Genomic DNA, 21,148 nt, shown 5'->3' on the forward strand with positions numbered 1-21,148 from the left:
GCCAGCACGCATGCAGAGTGGATAAATTCCTGCCAAGTCGTTCTGCATTAGCGCGGAAGGAATGTCAACCTTCACGTAGCCTTATTATACGGCCTAGTTCAACCGCTGTGATCTATTGATACTGGCCTCTTCGTGGCCGTAAAGGCATTCTTGACCCACTCACAGTCACTCCGTCCAGAGTCACAGGTAACTAATGCTCTGGCACAGCACATCCCGTACTTACAACAAACCTGATGAGCAACGTCATGGGGCCGCTACTAGCGCTACACTAATGTAATTTGCGGGAAATATGAACATCACATTTCTGATGTACAAATAGGCCTACCAACGTTCGTTAATCCAGCACAACCCCTTCTAGGTGTTTTGATATTTTTTTCCACCAGTGTCAGTTTGGGAGTTAGTTTCCCGTTGCTTTCTTCACCCAGTCTGCCCAGTTCACTGAAATGCACACACCGTCTGACTCTATATGCCTCACTTCCAACAAACAGGGATTCGCAACATTACTAACACAGTTGTAGAACTACAATAGACATAACATGAAACGAGGGGCCAGACGGCAGAGATCTTCAGATGAATCAGTCTGACCTGGCCAGCCATCGACAGGCTCAGCTGCATCTTGCGAAATCCGTAGGTCCGATGAACCTCAAAAGGAAAGCTTATGACCTATGGATTCTACCAGTCGCGGCATAGCGGTATATGGACTTGAAGCTGTTACATTAATCGTAAACAGCGTGAAGAACCTCCGTCTGCCAGATAGGAATGGAGCACATTTTGCTTGGTATCAGCCTGAGAGATATATATAAAGAGTCTGAAACTGGGAGATTAGGAGGTTTTAATCCACCGACGTGGTTGAGCAAGGGGCAAGACTGAAGTAGAGAACGCCAAGCCATATAATGAGAAGCACCTCGAAATGGACCAATGCCCTAATGGAGTGGATACCACCAGAGTCAAAATCCAGGATGACATACAACGCCACAAAAGAAGAAAATGGATTTTCACTGCCCAACAGAGACTGGTTTGAAAGGGAAATGAACAGGCCTATTTTTGGAAGTAGAAGTTGACAGGCTTGACGTAGAGGAGAATCCTGATGATGATGATGATGTGTCTGGGACACATCAGTGATTATGGCAGACTTGGCAATGATGATGATGATGACGATGATCTTTTCTTCGTTCGTCTTGAACTTTTCTTAGTTTATTAGGTCGACAGCTGATGTGGATTTGGCCCAGTCTTATAGCCGGGTGTCCTTCCTGACGCCAGCCCTGTATGGAGGAATGTACTGCATGTTTTTGTGTGGTGTATTGTGTGTAGATGAAGAGATTTATTATTATTATTTTATTATTATTATTATTAATATTATTATTATTTGGCTGCTTGGTTCAATGGTCAGTGAACTGGTCCTGGGTTAAGAGGTCCTCAGGTCTGAGATTAGCATCATATTGCTTTTTATCCTCTGGCTCGGGAACTGGGTGTTTGCGTTCTTCAAAATACACATCTTCACTTGGTGGTAAGATTTATTAAAAAAATATATCATCTGTCCACCAGTGAGGACGACCGTACAGGTTCGCAATACATAAGTTATAACTAGTTACAATAATGAAATCCTATCTTTCCTGAAAAACTAATCTTAAGAAGTTTTCGATTTCAAGTAGGAATGAAACTGTAATTGCCAGAGAATCTCTTATGATCTGTAATAAGATATTTTTCTATGTCGTAAAAAGTATTTTTTTTACATTTTGAAGGATAGTGGATTTGGTCTTCGGTACCTCTGGATCCAAACAGGAGGTCTCTGACAACCAATTGACCAAGGGGAGTATTATATATTTGGCTGATAGATAAAGCAGACGTGGTGTGTAAACCGCTCGTTTTTCTACATTAACATGTTGTTTCAGGTCTCTCTCGAAGCGAATTGTAGGATCTAACACCATCGCTTTATTTTCTTTTTTAATGATGGCTATGATTCTTCAAGTACCTTTGGGAAAAGAAATCAACTACCACCTGGATTCAAGAAGTCAAGAAAGACCTGGAAAGGAACAACATACCAGAAGAAGAATTATTGGAAAGAAAGATTTTTAGGAAGAAAGTCTTACAAATGGAAGGATTCCAAGTGTTGTAACCAAGGTTGAAGTTTACAAAACACAACTTTTATTGCTTCACTTTATGATATTTACATAAATAACTGAAATTTATTTTGAAGCAAAAAGGAATATTGAATCTTGAGAAAAGTTTGTCTTTATACAATATGTACAGGTTTACAGTCTTTATATACACTTCTATCTTGAAAAGATAGTCTTCGTGAATTGACACGTTGATAGTCGAGAACTATCTGGCACACTAACATAAATGTCTTTGAGAGTCCTTGTTTGTTGAAGTGCCTGAATTCCTAAAAAGCAAGTTCAATTGATTGAAGAAATTCCACCTAGCGAAACTAAGGGAGCTTGCATACATTAGGGAATGAAAATGGCTTGTAAAAGAATTACGGAACATAGGCAGCGGAAACAGGAAAGGGAGCGGTGACCAGAGGTGAAACCTCGTACTGCCAGAAATTCAGTCCACCTGGTCGAAGCACATTTTCAAGAGGAGTAGCCTCCGTGCTCGACGTAGGGTGTATTCTGGAGCTGGACACCGGGGCAAGTGGGCAAGTGAGCAGGCAGGGAGCTCCTATTTATAGTACACTCGATGGTCAGGCACGCGCACTGAGGGCTGCGCGTCGAAGCTAGCAGAATGATACACAGGCGCGCGTGCAGCTGGCTGGCGGAGCGAGAAGGGAGCGCCGGACATACAACAGCTATGATTCTTCAAGTACCTTTGGGAAACGAAATCAACTACCACCTGGATTCAAGAAGTCAAGAAAGACCTGGAAAGGAACAACATACGAGAAGAAGAATTACTGGAAAGAAAGATTTTTAGGAAGAAAGTCTTACAAATGGAAGGATTCCAAGGGAGGAAGGAAAAGAAAGCAGGCACAAAGTGGACTGAAGACAGGAAAAAGAAACACAGTGAAACAATGAAAGAATACTGGAAGAAAAGGAAAGAACAACTAAGGAGGAACAATTGAAATTATAGCGTGGTCCTTAAAAGGCCGGAACGCAAGAAGAAGAAGATGGCTATGATGTCCACTCTTCTCGATGAGTCGTCGTAGGGACGCAGTGAACTTCTTCGTGCACCTCCCATCCACGTTGCCTCTGGCCTTGATCAATTGATGTCCTCACCCTATGGTGACGATTTTTGCGCAGTAATTCGGTGCTTCTGCTGAACACCAGCACATGCCCAACGTTTCGGTCTCTTTGCAACCGTTTTGGCGGCAACGAGTTGAGCTGAACGTTCTGCCGGGAACCGATCTTACTACGGTTAGGTTGCATGACATTTTTATGGAATTTATGTATTCGTATGAAGATAAAGGTGACTTGTGAGACATCCAGGAATTTGCTTTTGAGCGATCAGCGTACGAAACCACTCCTATCCTTTTATGGGATAAATGACACCATAACTGAAAGGATCTATAACTCATTATCTCTCTCAGCAAGTTTCCATTGGTTTTAGAGGGAAAACTTTCTTTATTGATGTTCAGTTTACGGAGCACCGTGTTCTGCTCATCGGAAACTTTTCGTACATGATGCAATTGTTCGTCCTTAATTGGGAGTAAGCGACTGCTGATATTACAGTGCTGAACATTAGTTTCGCATTTGGTGCAGAGTAGCCCCATACCTCTTAATTTCTTTGGACTATATAGCATGGAGTTTGGTGTATCATCGTGTAGCGCATCACACTACTAACCACCACAGCAACACGCACTAGCTTGGCGTCAGGAAAGGCATTCGGCCGTAAATATGGACTAAATCCATACATGGTATCGACCCCAGGTAACGGGGAAAAGATCAGGAGGAAGGAGAAAAGGAAGAATCAATCAATCAATCAATCAATCAATCAATCAACATTTTTACAACGAGGTAAGAAAATTTCTACGCAGCCACAAAGCAGTGAAGCTAAGTGGATAGTATTGCAATGCTCAACACTGATCGTAGAATTAGCGGACAATAATACTCTGGATGTGTACGGTCTAGCTGACACCCCTCGGGAGAGGTATTTGGCTGGATCTACCACTTTGAGGACAGGTAAATGCGGGGTAAATTGGTACACAATGTAGATAAATCAGTATTGTCAAATCTGATGTGCACTATCGCAATAATCGGCTTAATGGAGTTCAATGGGCTCAGCGTATCCCTAGTGGCAAATGGATCTCACCGTTTCCATTTGAATTACAGTAATACTGCTACATTTGTGGAGTCAATTGTTCCTCGCACTTTGTGGTCATGCTCAATGATACAGATCGGAATTTTACCTTCGGCTATCAACTTACGAGAAATGTAATGGCAGTTCTCACATGAAACCCTAGACAAGGAATAGCGAACCTTGTCCAACCAGTGTGCCATTTTAAGTCTGGTTTATTGTTTTCAACTGTCGACTGTGCCATTTGTTATTTTCCTTTAAGAAATAGCTACAAACTCTCCCACCCCACTCACCCCCGACTTCCTTTCCGAATTCCCAATTATGTTTTATAATATATTTATTTATTTATTTATTTATTTATTTATTTATTTATTTATTTATTTATTTATTTATTTATTTATTTGTTTATTAGATACTTATCTTGCAAATACATTTCAATGCATGTTTCGCAGTTGCATTTTGCAAATGTTGAAAAAATACATTGTTAAATGTATAATACGCTCCCATTATAAACACTTGTTCATTATATACTTTTAGATATAAAAATAAAAATACTAATATTGTCAATGGGCTTTGAGTGAAATAGCGTTCTCACATTTAGTGTGAAGCTTGTTGCTGAATCTTAGTAGCCATGTCATTTATGTTAAGTTCATAACTTGTTGTCATCAATAACACACAAGATGCACTTAGGTCTGAACCATGAAGATTTCTAACCGCTGACTTCACAACGTTCATTGTAGAAAATAGCTGCTTGCAGGCGTATGTTGATCCAGACGAAGTAAGTAACCATATAAGAAGTTCCTTCATCGCCGAAACCTTTTTGGGGGTAGCTGTCCCACTGTTCAAGTATTAAGTTCTCTGGATTCTGGAGAGAGTATTCACCTTCAACAGCACATTCTATTTTCACCAGTGCTTCAACAGGCTGTACGAATTTATTCACGCATGAGCTGTTTTCTTGAAATTCAATAAACTGCATTTGTAAATGGTCAATATAATATTGACCTTAATGCTACTCATTTGTGCAATATGAGGTTTAGAAATAAAGTGCAATTTTTTCTCCAAATCTCAAAGTTTGGAAAAATCTCTTGGAAGCTATTTGTTTTGAATTTTGTAAGACGTGCACATACTTCTTACCAATAAGTTTTGTGTCTTTAAAAGTTAATTGGTATGTAAAATTTGACATCAATTCAGGTTTGTTTTCACAAACCCATTATGAAGAAATGTACTTAAATATCTTTGTTTCTACATCCCTGACGAATACTTCAAGTTTCCTCTGGAATGATTTTATGATTTCAAAGATTTTATCTGCAATATGTCCCTTTCGTTCCAGTTCCTTGTTCACATTACTGTATGCTGCTGTAAAATCATGAAGCATTATTCAATCGCACAGCAAAGTAGGATCCGTGAGTTGTGGGAATTCTTCCTGCTTTCCTGTCATGTAGAAGCGAATTTCGTCCAAGAGCTCACAGATCTATGGAGTACTTGCCCACGACTCAGCTAGCGTACATTACAGTATTGCACATTGAAAGTCCGCCATAGTGAGATTCCACCCCTTGTAACATCTCCTAGAATTGGCGATTATTTAGAGCACGTGCAGATATTAAATTCACAATTTTAGTTACCACCGATAGTACACTTTTATTTTTTTGCTATTGGCTTTACGTCGCACCGACACGGATAGATCTTATGGCGACGATGGGATGGGAGAGGGCTAGGAGTTGGAAGGAAGCGGCCGTGGCCTTAATTAAGGTACAGCCCCAGCATTTTCCTGGTGTAAAAATGGTAAACCACGGAAAACCATCTTCAGGGCTGCCGACAGTGGGATTCGAACCCGCTATCTCCCGGATGCAACCTCACAGCCGCGCGCCTCTAACCGATAGTACACTTTCAAATGACTTCATACCTTCTTTCGCACACAGGACTTCCTTATGTTCCATACAATAGAACTGTAAAATAGGACATTTAACTTCTTATATAAGAAATTTCACAAACCCATTATGAATCCCACCCTACTTGGGGAAGCATCAGTTGTTATAGACATAGGTTTCCGTAAGTTAACCCCCATCTTTAATACAAGTTCTTGCTTTACTTCCTCCATTATCTTCATTAACTTCCCCTGTTTTTCGTAGTTTGCATGCTCACTTCTTCCTCGTCACATTTCCACATGGAAATCGTACAAAAATAGTTATCCTTTCTTGTAAGGTCACATCCATGCTTTCATCAGAACATAGTGCATAAATCTGGGAGCTACCCAAATTAGCCTTCAATTGCTCCGAAACATCTTCACTCATTCTTGTTAGTCTATTTCTGACAGCAGTTCTGCTGGCTGGCATTCCCTTAATTCTGTTAATTATTTGTTGTTTGTTAGGGACGTTTTCAAATAATTTGCCGTACGTCAATATGAACGTTTCTTTCCAGAATTGACCGTCAGAAAGCGGTTTCCCATGCTGTATTATGCGACGAGACAGATGGAAACAGTCGCACTGATATTATTCCTTGATCTGAAAGATGATACAAAAGAACTAGTTTGTTTTGTGTATTGTTCGATTTTTTGTGAAACGAACTCTCTTATTTGTTCATTTGGCATGGAACAAAATTTTGAATATTTCGTCTCCAAATGGTGTTTTGCATTAAATGTGGGGGATACAACTGTTTCTGAACAATAACAACACATCTTTCTATCACTCCGATTCCCCCGACCACTGTTCTTGAAATATTCGGACACTACCTTCGTCAAGTTTCTGTTTTTTCGGCACCGAAAAACAAGTTTTTGAGGTCCATAAACAAAACCACCAGAAAACGACACTGTTACTTCACTTGACTTCCAGACCTATCAGTGTAGCAGTGTTGCCATATTGCATATCCGAAAGGAAATCGATATTTATTTTTAACACGTGAAATACTATAAGATACGTATAGTCTGTAGTAACAATACGTATATGAAAACATTAGTATGTTAATATGGCTTATCATCGAAATCATGGCATGGATTCGCCATCCATGACCTAGAATATATATAGGCTGATCTAGTATACTTGTATAGGTAGAAGGTGACCATGAATATGTGAAGTAGGTGCCAATATTTTCAAGAAGACTGCTCAAATGGAATTTACCTCTGAGACATCAGTTAAGCCTATGTCTCCACGAACAGAAATACTTTCTTATGTGGATCAGTGGTAGCATGTTGGTCTACGGATCGAAAAATTTCTGGTTCAAGCCCAGAAAAGAGAACTGTCGTCAAATAAAAGAACCTGCACACAGTTAGTTGAGGCCATATTGTTATTATATGGGAAGTGTCAAATATCAAGCGCACTGTGGCTATGATTGGTTGAATGAAGTTCACTGTAGTGTTATTGAGAATAATAATAATAATAATAATAATAATAATAATAATAATAATAATAATAATAATGTGGGCTCAGCTACCATGCGGTAGACTTCTGAAATGGTACCTTCTAGGATACCAGTTTCTACGTTTGAATTATGCTGCGATCTAAGACCTAATGTTTAACTTTTCTGGACCATTTTGCCATGTAACATCCACTGCGCTTCCTAAGGTCTTTAACGAGCCAACAATAGAGACACGGAGTGCGAGGAGTTCTTCCCACACTCCAAAAATCGACTTTCTCAGCCAGGATCAAATCCGTGGATTTGAGATCTTGAGTTGACTGGTCTACCTATTACGAAGAAGAGTGAAATTGCAGACTTGGTAAGAAATACCTTCAGAGATGAAAAGATTTATTACTTTAGCAAAGTTGCAGGTAGTTTAATTAGAGATATCTTTAACATAATTAACGCTACTTGGGTAATTAAAAGATGCATTCAGGCTAAGATGTGAAAAAAATAAAAATCCACAGCCTGTTCCCAGTCTTTCGACCGGGTCGGGAATGGAATGAATGAAGCGCTCATCTAGCGGCGAGGACAGGAATTGTGCCGGCTGCCGAAGCCTGTCGCACTCCTCTGGGGCAATGATTAATGAATGAGACATGAAATGCAATGATATTGGTTAGTGTTGCTGAAATGAAATATGACGGGGAAAACCGGAGTACCCGGAGAAAAACCTGTCCCGCCTTCGCTTTGTCCAACAGAAATCTCATATGGAGCGACCAGGATTCGAACCACGGAACCCAGCGGTGAGAGGCCGGCGCGCTGCCGCTTGAGCGACGGAGGCTCCCAGGCTAAGAGGTGAAAACTTGTAATTTGACTTTCTAAACACGTTAAATCGTTAAATGTGCTTAATAGAACTAGAGCTTCAACGACGACAGTTTGATGATGATCATAACCCAGTTTAATGTGATACATTTTCTTCATTACTACGCAGTTTTAAGTCTGGCCGCCACCCATTTACAGGGGTTAGCAAAGTAGCTTCGCGTCTAGGTAACTCGGTTTGGAGTCCTAGGCTTGTCACACTTTAAATACCGAGTTTGAAGAAGTAGAGGAGTATGCAATCAATCAATCAATCAATCAATCAATCAATCAATCAATCAATCAATCAATCAATCAATCAATCAATCAATCAATCAATCAATCAATCAATCAATCAATCAATCAATCAATCAATCAATCAATCAATCAATCAGCTAAAGGCCGTGGATCATCATTACCACCGTAGTGATCTATTAAAGATAGACGTCTTCATGTTAGAGCAAATGTTATGTTCCTGTTTTACCTAGCAGCCATTTGAGGAACATTTTCTTGACATTCCTCTTTCCTTTATTCTCTGAATTTTCTCTCCATATCTGGTTCTCAAATATATGTTGTTCAACAGCTGATGAACCAAAGATTGTACTTTTCTTTTCCAGATTATTTGCATCAGGGACTTACATTAACTTTTATCAAGACTTTCACATAATTGACTTTGTCGGTCCAAGTACTACATTAAAACATTCTTCCTTATATCCTTATTTCAAAGGGGTTTATTCCCTTTTTCATTCTGCAGTAACATTATCCAAATTCCTTAGTTATACAAAACTGTACTTCAAAGTTTTTAATTTTTTCTAACATCTAGATTAAGATTGTTACCTCGTATTTACTAGCATCTGGCTAGAAAAAAGTAAGGGATATTTGGAGATGATAGGTTTGGGGTAGATGTGGGAAGAGGTGTGGACGAAGACAGAAGGTAGAGGGATGAAGGTGCTGTCAAGGAGAATTAAAGATATGCATAGGCAGAAATTATTGGCTGTAAGTAGAGTAAGAAGCTCTCTTAGTGTTTTTAATAAAGTAGAAGAAGTAACAGGGATAAATATTAGATACGTTGAGAGGCTAAACAGGAGAGGGTTGATATGATGGATAATGGGGCTTCATAAAAATAAGAGTTGGTTGAAAGGCAGAGATAAGTCGATATGTATACTTTTATTTTCACTTATTAAGTAATTGTGAAGAAACAAGTAAGATCAGAAATAGTCTATTGGGTGCCAAACATCGGAAAATGTAACGAATAGGGGACGAGCGGAGTATTACAAGGTGGATTATTAAACAATAGGAAGACGGAGGAGAATCGATCAGGTACGTATGTGCGGTTAAAATGCATGTGTGAAAAAAATGGAAGAAGGAGATTCATAGGAAGATGGCGGTGAGTATAGCTTGGAGGGATAAGGGGGTATGTGTTTGGAATGGGGACGGGTGTTTATGATGTTCATGGGGTTCTTGTATAACAGTATCCAGTGGTTTGAGTTTGTTAGGTAATTTCAGCAGTAAGTGAAGTGCTGGTGATGTGTACATAGTGAAGGATGTAGAATTCGAGCCTGGGGGTGAAGTGGGACCGAGTGACAGCGATGCGCATTCAGACTGCGAAGTAATTGAGTAAGTAAATATTATGGTATTCCCGAAATGTAGAGGGCTTACCGATTGCGAGATTGCAAGTCAGTATGCGATTGTTGTAATTTGGTGTACTTTAAATCCAGGATAAGTAGGTTAAGGAACGCCGATTGCGAAGTAAGCAACTGTGCATACAAGGACTGGAGCGGAATCTGTTGTAACGTAATGTCAGCGGGTTTTTTTTTTTTTTTGCAGAACTATCTGTTGTGACTGTCATGTTGTGAATGCAAAGTCAGGGTAGGGCTAGATTAGTTGTTTTGTAGGTATATTATTATTATTATTATTATTATTATTATTATTATTATTATTATTATTATTATTATTATTATTATTATTATTATTATTATTATTATTATTATTATTATTATTATTTAGTAGCATTTCTTTTCGTTATAATGGATTTCTTTCTAAGTGAAATTCGTGTTTCTAGTTGAGTACTTCTTCCGTTGTCACCAATCATAATGCACGGAAGGTGAAGAGAATTGTCGTGTGCTCTGTTAGAGTATTGGAATCTTGATGTTTCTTCTTACATTCTTCTCCTTGCTGATTAATACAATGTTGGTTTCCTTCATATTTGTGAGTAGGTTAAATGTTTGTAGTGCGGTAGGGCTATCAACTTTGTGAAGGATTAGTTCCATATTCTGGGGAATGTTTCCAAAATTACAATGGCATCTACATATCTTTTGCTGCGTATCTATATTCTGTACACTTTCATTCCCCTTGCTCCTGATTCCAGTAATTTAACTGATTCCTCATATGCAATCATCATAAAGCAAATACAGATACGAAATATGGATTGAAGTCTGAGCCCTAGAAGTGGTGTTCCAATGTTTCACCAAATCTAGATGAATGCGGGAACTGTACAGGCCTTGACGAAAAACCTGAGTTAGCTCTTGTGGATAAGAATAATTGTAAACATTTCTACAGTTATAAAATATTTATTAACTTCCTCTTGAATATATTTGCGCAATGCACTTTGCCAATAAACTTGCATGGTCCTATTAGGAAAATGATAAGCAGCATTGGGGTCAATTTGGAGCCATTTTCATCATTCAGGCTTTTTTTTAAAGCGTAGGAGTGCACATTATATTTGGCAATATTTTGGTAAATAAGAATTCTCTGTGACAATGTCCGCCTACCTTTTATTCTTACTTATATTGGGAGACATGCATTTTCAGCAGTTCACGCTTTTATGTCGGTTAATGTGCATACCAAGTCAAGTTTACTATGCCGCGTGAGTCGTGTAGATATGAGTTTGCATTTGGATGATGATGGGTTTGAACCTCCCCACCCTCAACCTTTGAAATGGTTTTCCATAGATTCCATTTGTCTTCTGCTTCTAGTACCATGTTCACCATGGGACGTTCGAGATCGTTCCGGCTATGTTAGTTTTGTTGGTGGCTGCGCGAAATTGCAAGATGGGTTCTCCAGCCAAGACGTGTGGTATCTCCCAAGACCTTTCTTCCCCACAATATTTCCTTGTATTATGATTTGCAGAGGCTTGTAGGTCTCCGGGTGCCTCAAAGTAGGAGCTTTTCATGATTTTAAATGACTTACAGAGTTCTTTGTCTTCTTTACACAACCTGCTCGATGAATACCTCCTCATTTCTCACTCTGTCTACCCTTCTGGTACGAACCATGTGACGGTAGGTCCACATTTAAAAGTTTCTAGTCCTTTCATGCTGGCGTTTGTCATGTTACAGGCCTCGACTCCGTACAACACAATGAAGGTTTGGAGTCCGCAGCTGCAGTGGCAGTTCTCTGCTGTTGAGCACTTGTCGGAGACCTGTAAATGCTGCTCTTGCATTTTCAGTGCGAAATTTTATTTATTGAGAATGATCCCAGAATTAATTGACAACCCTGTCTAGGTTCATGATCATTTCCACCCTCTGAATAGGCACACCGTCGAGCCACAGACCGGGATCTATGACAGGGCTCCTACCCAAAATCATGTATTTGGACTTCTTTGTTTTCAGGTTTAGCCCAAGGGTTTCACATGCCTCCACCACTCTCAATATGATATTTTTCTACTTCTCAGCACTGTTGGCAATAAGAACAGTACCATCGGCATATCTTATATTGTTAACATAATTCCACTCACTTTGATGCCACTATCTCTATGTTGCAGAGGTTCCCTGTAGTAGGTATCTTGAGTAGAAATTGAACAGAAGCGGGTAGAGAATAAAGCCTTGCCTGATTCATTCGTAAGTTTATGTCCCAGTCAAACACAGGCCTCCTGTTTCTAATACAGATGTGTAATTATGAGGACCAACGTTTTGAGATTGATACAGATTTACGGAAAGAAATTCACACATATAAACTACCATGATCAAATCCCTGTCACTCCATGTGAGATTTGTGCTGGACAAAGCGGAGGCGGGACAAGTTTTTCTCCGAGTACTCCGGTTTTCTGTCATATTTCATTCCTTCAAAACTCTCCAATATCATTTCATTTCATCTGGCATTCATTAATCATCGCCCCAGAGGAGTGCGACAGGCTTCGGCAGCCGGCACCAGATGGGGGATTCATTCATTCATTCCATTCCTGACCCGGTCGAATGACTGGAAACAGGCTGTGGATTTTCAAACTATCATGAGATGATGCTATGGATGTTCCAAGACCTTACTTAAAATGGCAACAACAACAACAACAACGACAGTAGAAAATTTATCTCCCCTTATTTCTGAACTATAATCAATAAAAAATCTAAAATCAACTTATCGGATGTTTTAACGGACATGTTGAAACGACAGCCAATAACGCACACTATAGTATTAAAATTAATCCTTTTCTTTGTAGGAGAGATATAAAATTTCTTTGATATAATTATCGGAAAGGGGTGGAATACGAGAATCATACCATTTAACATAAATGTCAGTATATTTCTAATTGGATCATTCATAATGATGGCCACGTTATGTGTCAATATAAAAGTGCCTGTAAATCTCACTTTGAAATTAATTGGCGGAGAGAAAAAATCAAATGAAGAAAATATTTGTGCATCTCCAGTCTATTTCGGCGGTCCCATTCCAAACACTTAAGCTTGACTCATTGTGTAGTGGTATCAATGGATTATAAGTATAAAAGCAACGAAATGAAATACTTTAGTTTTCCTTTTAAATGTTTCTTGTACTTGCTTCAATAAATAATTCTGTTCATTTTTAAGTTCATTTTGAAGAATTTTGCAGAATTATACAGTAGTGAACATTTTGACCTACATTGAAACCGTTTCATAACACATAAATTGTTATTAAGGTAAGCTTTCTTATTTGTTACAGGTGAGTCACGTTCTGCTCAATGTGGAGTCTTTATTATACAGCTAGCATGCTGCAACACGCTCTTCAACAAGGTAGGAGTTCTTAACCACCTCATATGAGAAATAATACTTTTGTATAGAACTCACAGTTTGACCTATGGCTATGCAGACGGCTTGATCTCAATGGTTGACTTGGCTGACGGCCTGGAACTTGAAAACAGGTGCAGTGGGTAGGTCCATCACAAAGACTTTAATATTATCCATCATATGAAAATTAGCATTTGCAAGAACATAGTAAGGTCAGATAGGAAGAAAGGTTACAGGATTTAGTATCAAATAAGGGATACGAAATAGGAACAGGTGGATTCTTTCAAGTATTCCTCCAGGATAACAGTACAGTAAGTGAAATGATAACAACGCGTAGCAAAGCTAATGCAGTGATCAGAGATCAACTGTATTCTCTAAGAAAGAAGGCAACTCTCGGCCGAAACATTCTTTGAATCAATCTGCTTTCAGACCAACTTTGTTTTATGGGGGTAAAGTGAATTCCACGGATTAAACAGTGCGTAAAAATTCATCTGCAGTGGTGGAGTCATGCATTATATTATATTATATTATATTATATTATATTATATTATATTATATTATATTATATTATATTATATTATATTATATTATATTATATTATATTATATTATATTATATTAATCATCTATGATAACCGTGTGTTTGTGACATAATATAGTGAACGGAGTATAAAGACAAAAAATACGGGCTTGGCTCTTGGAAAGAGAAAAATTCTAATATTCCATTCTCCTGGGTAAATGAGGCGCCAGGGCTCAAGAACAAGAGAGATCAAAAGAGCTTTGTGAACATTAAACCAGAAGAACCGGATTCATGTAAGTAGAGAGAAAAATACGGGTTTCTTGAATCTCTAAGGATTCCCTGTGTTAAGAAAGACGGTATTCTGAGGTTAATTTTACCTTAAAATATATGGATGTACATAGGATTTACCAGTGACTATGTTGAAGACTTTCAGGGATGATAAAAAGGAGCATTATAAACACTTTTTATATCGTAACTCATGTTCATAAACTCTGAATACTGAATATTTCGAACTGTATTAAAACCGTTTCGTATAACATTCTTTAATTTATTAATATTTATTATTATTAATATCATTTCATTTATTAGTATTAGTATTTGTCACTTTCATTTATTTGCCTAGTGCTTAAAATTTGCTTTGCAGTATTCAAATATCAGCACCAGTTTTAGCAAATATTCAAAACTCTTCCATCAGCCTCAACACAGGCCATTTGCTCTTTCATAAATTAAGCGCAAATAAAGCAAATTCTCTCAGTTTGAATCTTTCCATGATAGAAATAAACTTGACAAATGAAAATGCATCATTGAACAACTGAAACCACTATAGTGTTCAGATGTTATAGAAGTTACCATGGCGAAGTGAATGCCAGCATTAAAGAAAAAATATATACTGTATATAACGAATAATAATTTATTTACTTATAGGCCGTGAGTTTATTTTCCCCTTCTTTTCTATTTTTTCTTTTTGGAAACGGAGATGAAAGTTACTAAGAACTATGTTACAAAAAAGAAAAATAATGTAAATCCTCCTAACTACCAAACGGAACATTTCTGGATAAGAAAATTGTTCATATTGAGCCAATCATAATAACCCAACAATTTGTAACGTAGTCACCGGTACATCCTGTTTATGAGATAGTGTTTGTTCGTGATAATGACTTACTGTGTTTCTGTTCCATTATACACATGTTATGTGTTATGTTAGAATACAAATCAAAATGACCGAACTTAGCATATCATTAGCAGAACACTTAATTCCTCGTATAACCTTTGTGCTTTTCTCTTGCTTCATGTTATTCGTCTGCTTTATCTCCTTTCCAGTCGTCATCTCTCAGTTTTACTTTTGGAAATGCTTTCTTCCCGACAACATATAGCTAAGCTAAATTTCGTTCCTTGTACTCCATACTTACTGTTATTTTATTTTATTTTGTCACCTACTACTTGCATCTTCTATTCTCCTAAGCATCGATGTCCGCATCGATATAGTGTAACACTCCGAGTAGTAAAATTATATGTTTAACTAGCAAGATACTGGAAATTATTGTCCAAAGTTTTACATTTTAGAGAGTCTATTGTCAGCTGAGCCTGTAAATATGCCCTTAGTTCGTACGTTAAACATTTTTGGGGGGATGATTATTTATTTTCTGATCTAACACTCATTTGAACCCCATACGGAAGAATTTGATTTTAAACCTACGATTTAAAAGGGACCATCCTGTGAAATTTTGATTTTGTACGCCAAACAATAATGGATAAATGAATACCTTTTAAGGGTTGAATGTTTTAAAATATTTCTTAATATCTAGGATATAGGAGACAACATTTTATTACAAGAATTAAGTTCAAGCCTGAAATGGTTTCGGAAGAATAGATATGTTTTCGAGAGTCAACCACCATCTAAACCTCTTAAGGGAGAAATATTTTGAAGTATACGATATTTTTTTTTTTTTTTGCTAGGGGCTTTACGTCGCACCGACACAGATAGGTCTTATGGCGACGATGGGATAGGAGAGGCCTAGGAGTTGGAAGGAAGCGGCCGTGGCCTTAATTAAGGTACAGCCCCAGCATTTGCCTGGTGTGAAAATGGGAAACCACGGAAAACCATCTTCAGGGCTGCCGATAGTGGGATTCGAACCTACTATCTCCCGGATGCAAGCTCACAGCCGCGCGCCTCTACACGCACGGCCAACTCGCCCGGTATACGATATTTTACCCCTAGGACATAAAAGAAAACACTTCTAGTAAAATTACAACTTTGTACGACAAATGGTTTTGGGGGGATGAATAATTTCGTTTACGAAGATAATCTCGTTTAACACTTTAGGGGTGGAACGTTAAAAAACATTTCCTATTTCACACCTAGGATTTAAAATATATGTCGCTATTTGGTATTTTGCTTTCGTATGTTAAACCGTTTCGAAGAAAGGAATGGATATACTTGTTTTCGGATTTTTACCCCCATGTAACTCTCTGAGCGGTTAAATTTGTTTCAAACCTTCTGTTATTTAACACCTGGGATATCATTTGAAATTTTAACTTCATAATTCAAACGGTTTCACATAAATGCATATTTTGTCATCATTCCTCATCCCCCCGGTCTAAACCCTCTTAGAGTTGTACTGTTTTAAGTCAATTTCTTATTTGTATCCTCATAAACAGAATGCAACTCCTTTCATACTCCCTTAAGTTGATTCCCCCCCCCCACTACCCCGCCACAAAATACGTGTGTCTTTATTTTTAAAGGAGTTTCCAAATACTAATTTTCTTGCCCTTAACATTCTTCGTTTTCGAGACACAAGTATCCTCAAACAAAGAATTCAACCCATTTTTCCAATTCTTCATCTCCCCCTCACTTAATTGGATATTCCGAAAACAAAAAAATATGTTTCTTTATTTTTAAGGAAGATTCCAAATACAAATATTTATGTCTGTAACATCTTCAGTTTTGGAGATGCCAGTATTCTAAAAAAAATTCAACCCCTTTCTCAGTCATTTTACCCAATCCCTTATGTGCTTTTCCAACAAAAATGAGTGTTACTTCATTTCTAAATGAGATTAAAAATACCAATTTTCAGTCCGTAATAATATGTTAAGTTTTTAATATATACTGTAGAGATGCACATTTTAAAAATTCACCCTTTTTAACACTTAAGTGGATTTTCAGAAAACGAATTATGTGTATTCCTTTACTTTTGCAGGAGATTTTAAATACTAACTTTGACGTCTGTAACATGTTACGTTTTTGCGATATATTGTAGATATACTCATTTTAAAAATTCACTCCCCTTGTCACTCATATTTACCCCCTCTTAAGTAGATTTTCCAAAAAAGGATATATATGTTCCTTTATTTTTAAAGAAGATTCCAAATACTGATTTTCATGACTGTAACATTTTCAGTTTTTGAGATATAAACAGCCTCACAAAAGATATTTCAACCCTTTTTCACTTTTTTCATCCCGTTTAAAAGTATTTTCTGAAAACATACAATACGTGTTTCCTTAGTTTTAATGGAGATTCCTTACCAGTTTTCACGTGTTTAAACTGATAAATTTTAGAGATATAGATACATTAATTTTCAAGATTGACCTCCCCCTTTTATTCCCTTAGCGACGGAATATACAAAAATCCTCCTTTAATGAGTACCTACATTGTAATATAAATGTATCCTCAAAATTTCATTTCTTTATGTCCGGTAGTTTTGGCTCGGCGATGTTGAAACTGTCAGTCAGTTAGTTAGTCAGTCAGTCAGTCAGTCAGTCAGTCAGTCAGTCAGTCAGGACATGTTATTATATATGATGAAACGGTAACACCCTACGAGCATTCACGTTTCATTCTTTTATTAAGAGAAGCTCGCTAACACCCGGCCGTAAGCCTTTAAAACTTGCGCCGAGCGCACAGGCATAATGGGAACTGCGAGCAAGTTCGCGACGTTCCAGAACACCGGCCAAGGACAAGCGACGTCACGCAGAAGGTTCCTTCGTGTTCCATTGCTGCATGAACGAAATATGAGCGAGTCGCCAGCCTGGGGTAAGGCAGAATGTAAGCAGAAAGCCTGCAGTAAAGCAGAGGGAGTGCGCGGTATGCGACAGCAGTGTGCTGAAGGCAGAGAGTGGAGTGAGTCGGCAGTAAGCCGTGAGTCAGCGAGTGTGTGCAAGTAAGCCGTCGCGACATAATTCGTCTCTCGGTCCGGCTGTATATTTGAATTCATTTAAAGACTGTGTTCTCGCCAGCTTGAATTCATTTAAAGACTGTGTTCTCCCATAAACGGTGCCAGCTTTGAATTCGTTTAAAGACTGTGTTCTTGCATTAATTGTGTCAGCTTTGAATTCGTTTAAAGACTGTGTTCTCGCCAGCTTGAATTCATTTAAAGACTGTGTTCTCACATAAACTGTGCCAGCTTTGAATTCGTTTAAAGACAGTGTTCTTGCATTAATTGTGCCAGCTTTGAATTCGTTTAAAGACTGTGTTCTTGCATTAATTGTGTCAGCTTTGAATTCGTTTAAAGACTGTGTTCTCGCCAGCTTGAATTCATTTAAAGACTGTGTTCTCACATTAATTGTGCCAGCTTTGAATTCATTTAAAGACAGTGTTCTTGCATTAATTGTGCCAGCTTTGAATTCGTTTAAAGACTGTGTTCTTGCATTAATTGTGTCAGCTTTGAATTCGTTTAAAGACTGTGTTCTCGCCAGCTTGAATTCATTTAAAGACTGTGTTCTCACATAAACTGTGCCAGCTTTGAATTCGTTTAAAGACAGTGTTCTTGCATTAATTGTGCCAGCTTTGAATTCGTTTAAAGACTGTGTTCTTGCATTAATTGTGTCAGCTTTGAATTCGTTCAAAGACTGTGTTCTCGCATTAATTGTGTCAGCTTTATTTCATTTAAAGACTGTGTTCTTGCATTAACTGTGCCAGCATTGATTTCGTTCAAAGACTGTGTGAAAGCAGCGGTAGTATTTCTAGCCAGCCTCAATTTCCTTTAAAGACTATGTCTATCCGTTGAACTGTGTTGCATTATGATCTTAAGTGCCAGTGTTAATCTGAAAATCACGACGTACGGGAATTTGGACTGTCATTTATTTCAACAAATGTATTATGCTGGTGGAGTACAGTGCAGAGACTGTACTCGATAAATTTAATTTTCTTTATGAAGTGCTCGATCACCGCACCTCGGAAGGTTCTAGATTGTTTCATTTGCGTATTATTCCAAATACGAACTGTGACTCTAACTTTATCCTTGCTACTGTGGGAACTATTTCGGCGTGCTTCGCCATAGGGAAGTGTCACACCAATACCCCACGACGTCAAATGTGGAAGCTCCACATTTCCCCGTTCCTGCCCCTGGTTCAAGTCATCAACACTAATACAAACACCAACGACGGAAGACAACGCCGACGCCGACCGCAAGACGACGCAGCCGCCGCGGGACAACGTCCTCTTCACGCCCTCAGGGACAAATCTACAATTCAGCTATAAAAGGTGACATAATTATTTGCCTATTTATTGAATAAACTGAAGGATCCACTTAATCATGAATTTTTCTTTCACTACCCTTCTCTCTTACTCTCTTAGCATGGGCCGTACACGCCTTGTCGTTCATCATGCTCTCCGATAAACTGAAGTACGGGCGTTCCTGTTACAGAGAGAAGGTAGTGAATAGTGGCACCCGTGACGTTGGGGCCAGATTAAAGAGAGTAAAGTGATAAAAATTAACTTTGAAATCAGTGATATCTTAACTTACCAATTCAAATAAAAGTGCATAGTACGTACGTTAATTCCAGTTCAGTGAATGTGTTAAAATTTTACGAAGTTCAATTCAATGACTTTGACGAAATTTTAAACTTTTGGCACAGAACTCTGATCAAGTTTATGGCACAAGTGATTATTTTTTTTCTTTCTCTTGCTATGTAAAACATTTCAGGCATAATGTTCATGCACAGGCTTATATAAATTTTGATATTTTGTGTTGGTGAAATTTTGAACTTTACCATTGGACAATAATGGTGATATTTAATTTTATGCACAAGTGTTTGATATTTTGTGTTGGTGAAATTTTGAACTTTACCATTGGACAATAATGGTGATTTTACGTATGAGGTGAATGATTGTATTTTCTGCATTTTGTGAAAATAACGACATTAATATGGAAAATATACTAGCTGCCATCGAGGCTTTAAAACTCAGTCTAAATGACAGGATTACGGAAAGTAACACTAATCTCGGGCGTAGAATTGCTGAATCTAATAACACTTTAGGAGCTCAACTTAAAGAATCTAACGCGACCCTGGAAGCCACTAAGGCTAGTATAGGTCAACTTAAGGAGGCTAATGAAGCAACTAATCGTAGTATCATTCAACTAAGGGAGGCTAATGAAGCCAACATTGTAAAATTGACAGAATCTGTTGATCAAAAATTTGCAGTTAATAATAATTTGGAACGTAGGCTCAATAGTGCAGGTGCCGAAATTGAAAAAAGATTTAAAGAATCTAACAAAAGAATGGATTCTAAGTTTACGGAAATAAATGAAAGATTAACACGTGACTTAGAAACCATTAAGCAAGATATAAAATCACAAGTGGCGGAGGACTTAAAACTTGCTTTCCCGTCTTCTTCTCAGGAGGTCCTTAAAGAAGTAGAAAGCTTAAAGGAAGAATTTCAAGAGTCCCATGCTCAATTATCTCTTGCGCAAACTAAAATCGCGTCTATTCAAGACAAACTTCATGAATCTGTTAAAAATAATTTCACGAAGTTGGGAAACGAAATTACTCTTCTGAAAAGTCAGCAAGAGGAGGCCGATAAACGTGTCAAGACTCAGTTAGATAATGCTCACACGCAGATTACTCGTATCTGTCGCGATGTAGCAGAAGTCAAGACCGACATAGAGAAGGAGGTCAAGGAAATTGAGAATTCCGTACAGGGGAAAATTAAAACCCTAAAACTTGAACTCCAAGGGGGTATAGAAGCTCTCAACAGCAAAGTATCGCAAATCGAACAGGATGTTTCATCATCTAGCCTTCACAACACTAGTGGAGAATCCATGAATGTTTCCACAATTTTTAAAATAACTGAGGAAAAACCAGCCAAATTTTCGGGGAAAGAGGAGTATACTGCTAAGGAGTTTCTCCTCAACCTCGAAGAATTCTTTCAAGAAAATCACGTTAAGACCGACCGTCGTTTACGAATAGCATCTCGATTGTTAGAAGGCAAGGCGTTAATGTGGTTTACCGCTTTTAAATTCAG

The 21,148-nt window shown here is 38.1% G+C and overlaps 1 protein-coding gene across 1 annotated transcript in view; it reads left to right on the forward strand.

The window, feature by feature from the left end:
* The window catches only part of LOC137498959 (uncharacterized), a 424,246-nt gene extending 410,864 nt beyond the window's left edge, over window positions 1-13,382 (forward strand). The window contains exon 4 of the mRNA XM_068226845.1: window positions 13,327-13,382. Within this exon, the coding sequence (XP_068082946.1) occupies window positions 13,327-13,330 (4 nt within the window). The 3' untranslated portion in view covers window positions 13,331-13,382. The remainder of the gene's footprint in view (window positions 1-13,326) is intronic.
* Window positions 13,383-21,148: the final 7,766 nt, after the last annotated feature.

This window comes from Anabrus simplex, chromosome 3 (assembly GCF_040414725.1).
Source record: "Anabrus simplex isolate iqAnaSimp1 chromosome 3, ASM4041472v1, whole genome shotgun sequence".
Classification (NCBI taxonomy): domain Eukaryota; kingdom Metazoa; phylum Arthropoda; class Insecta; order Orthoptera; family Tettigoniidae; genus Anabrus; species Anabrus simplex.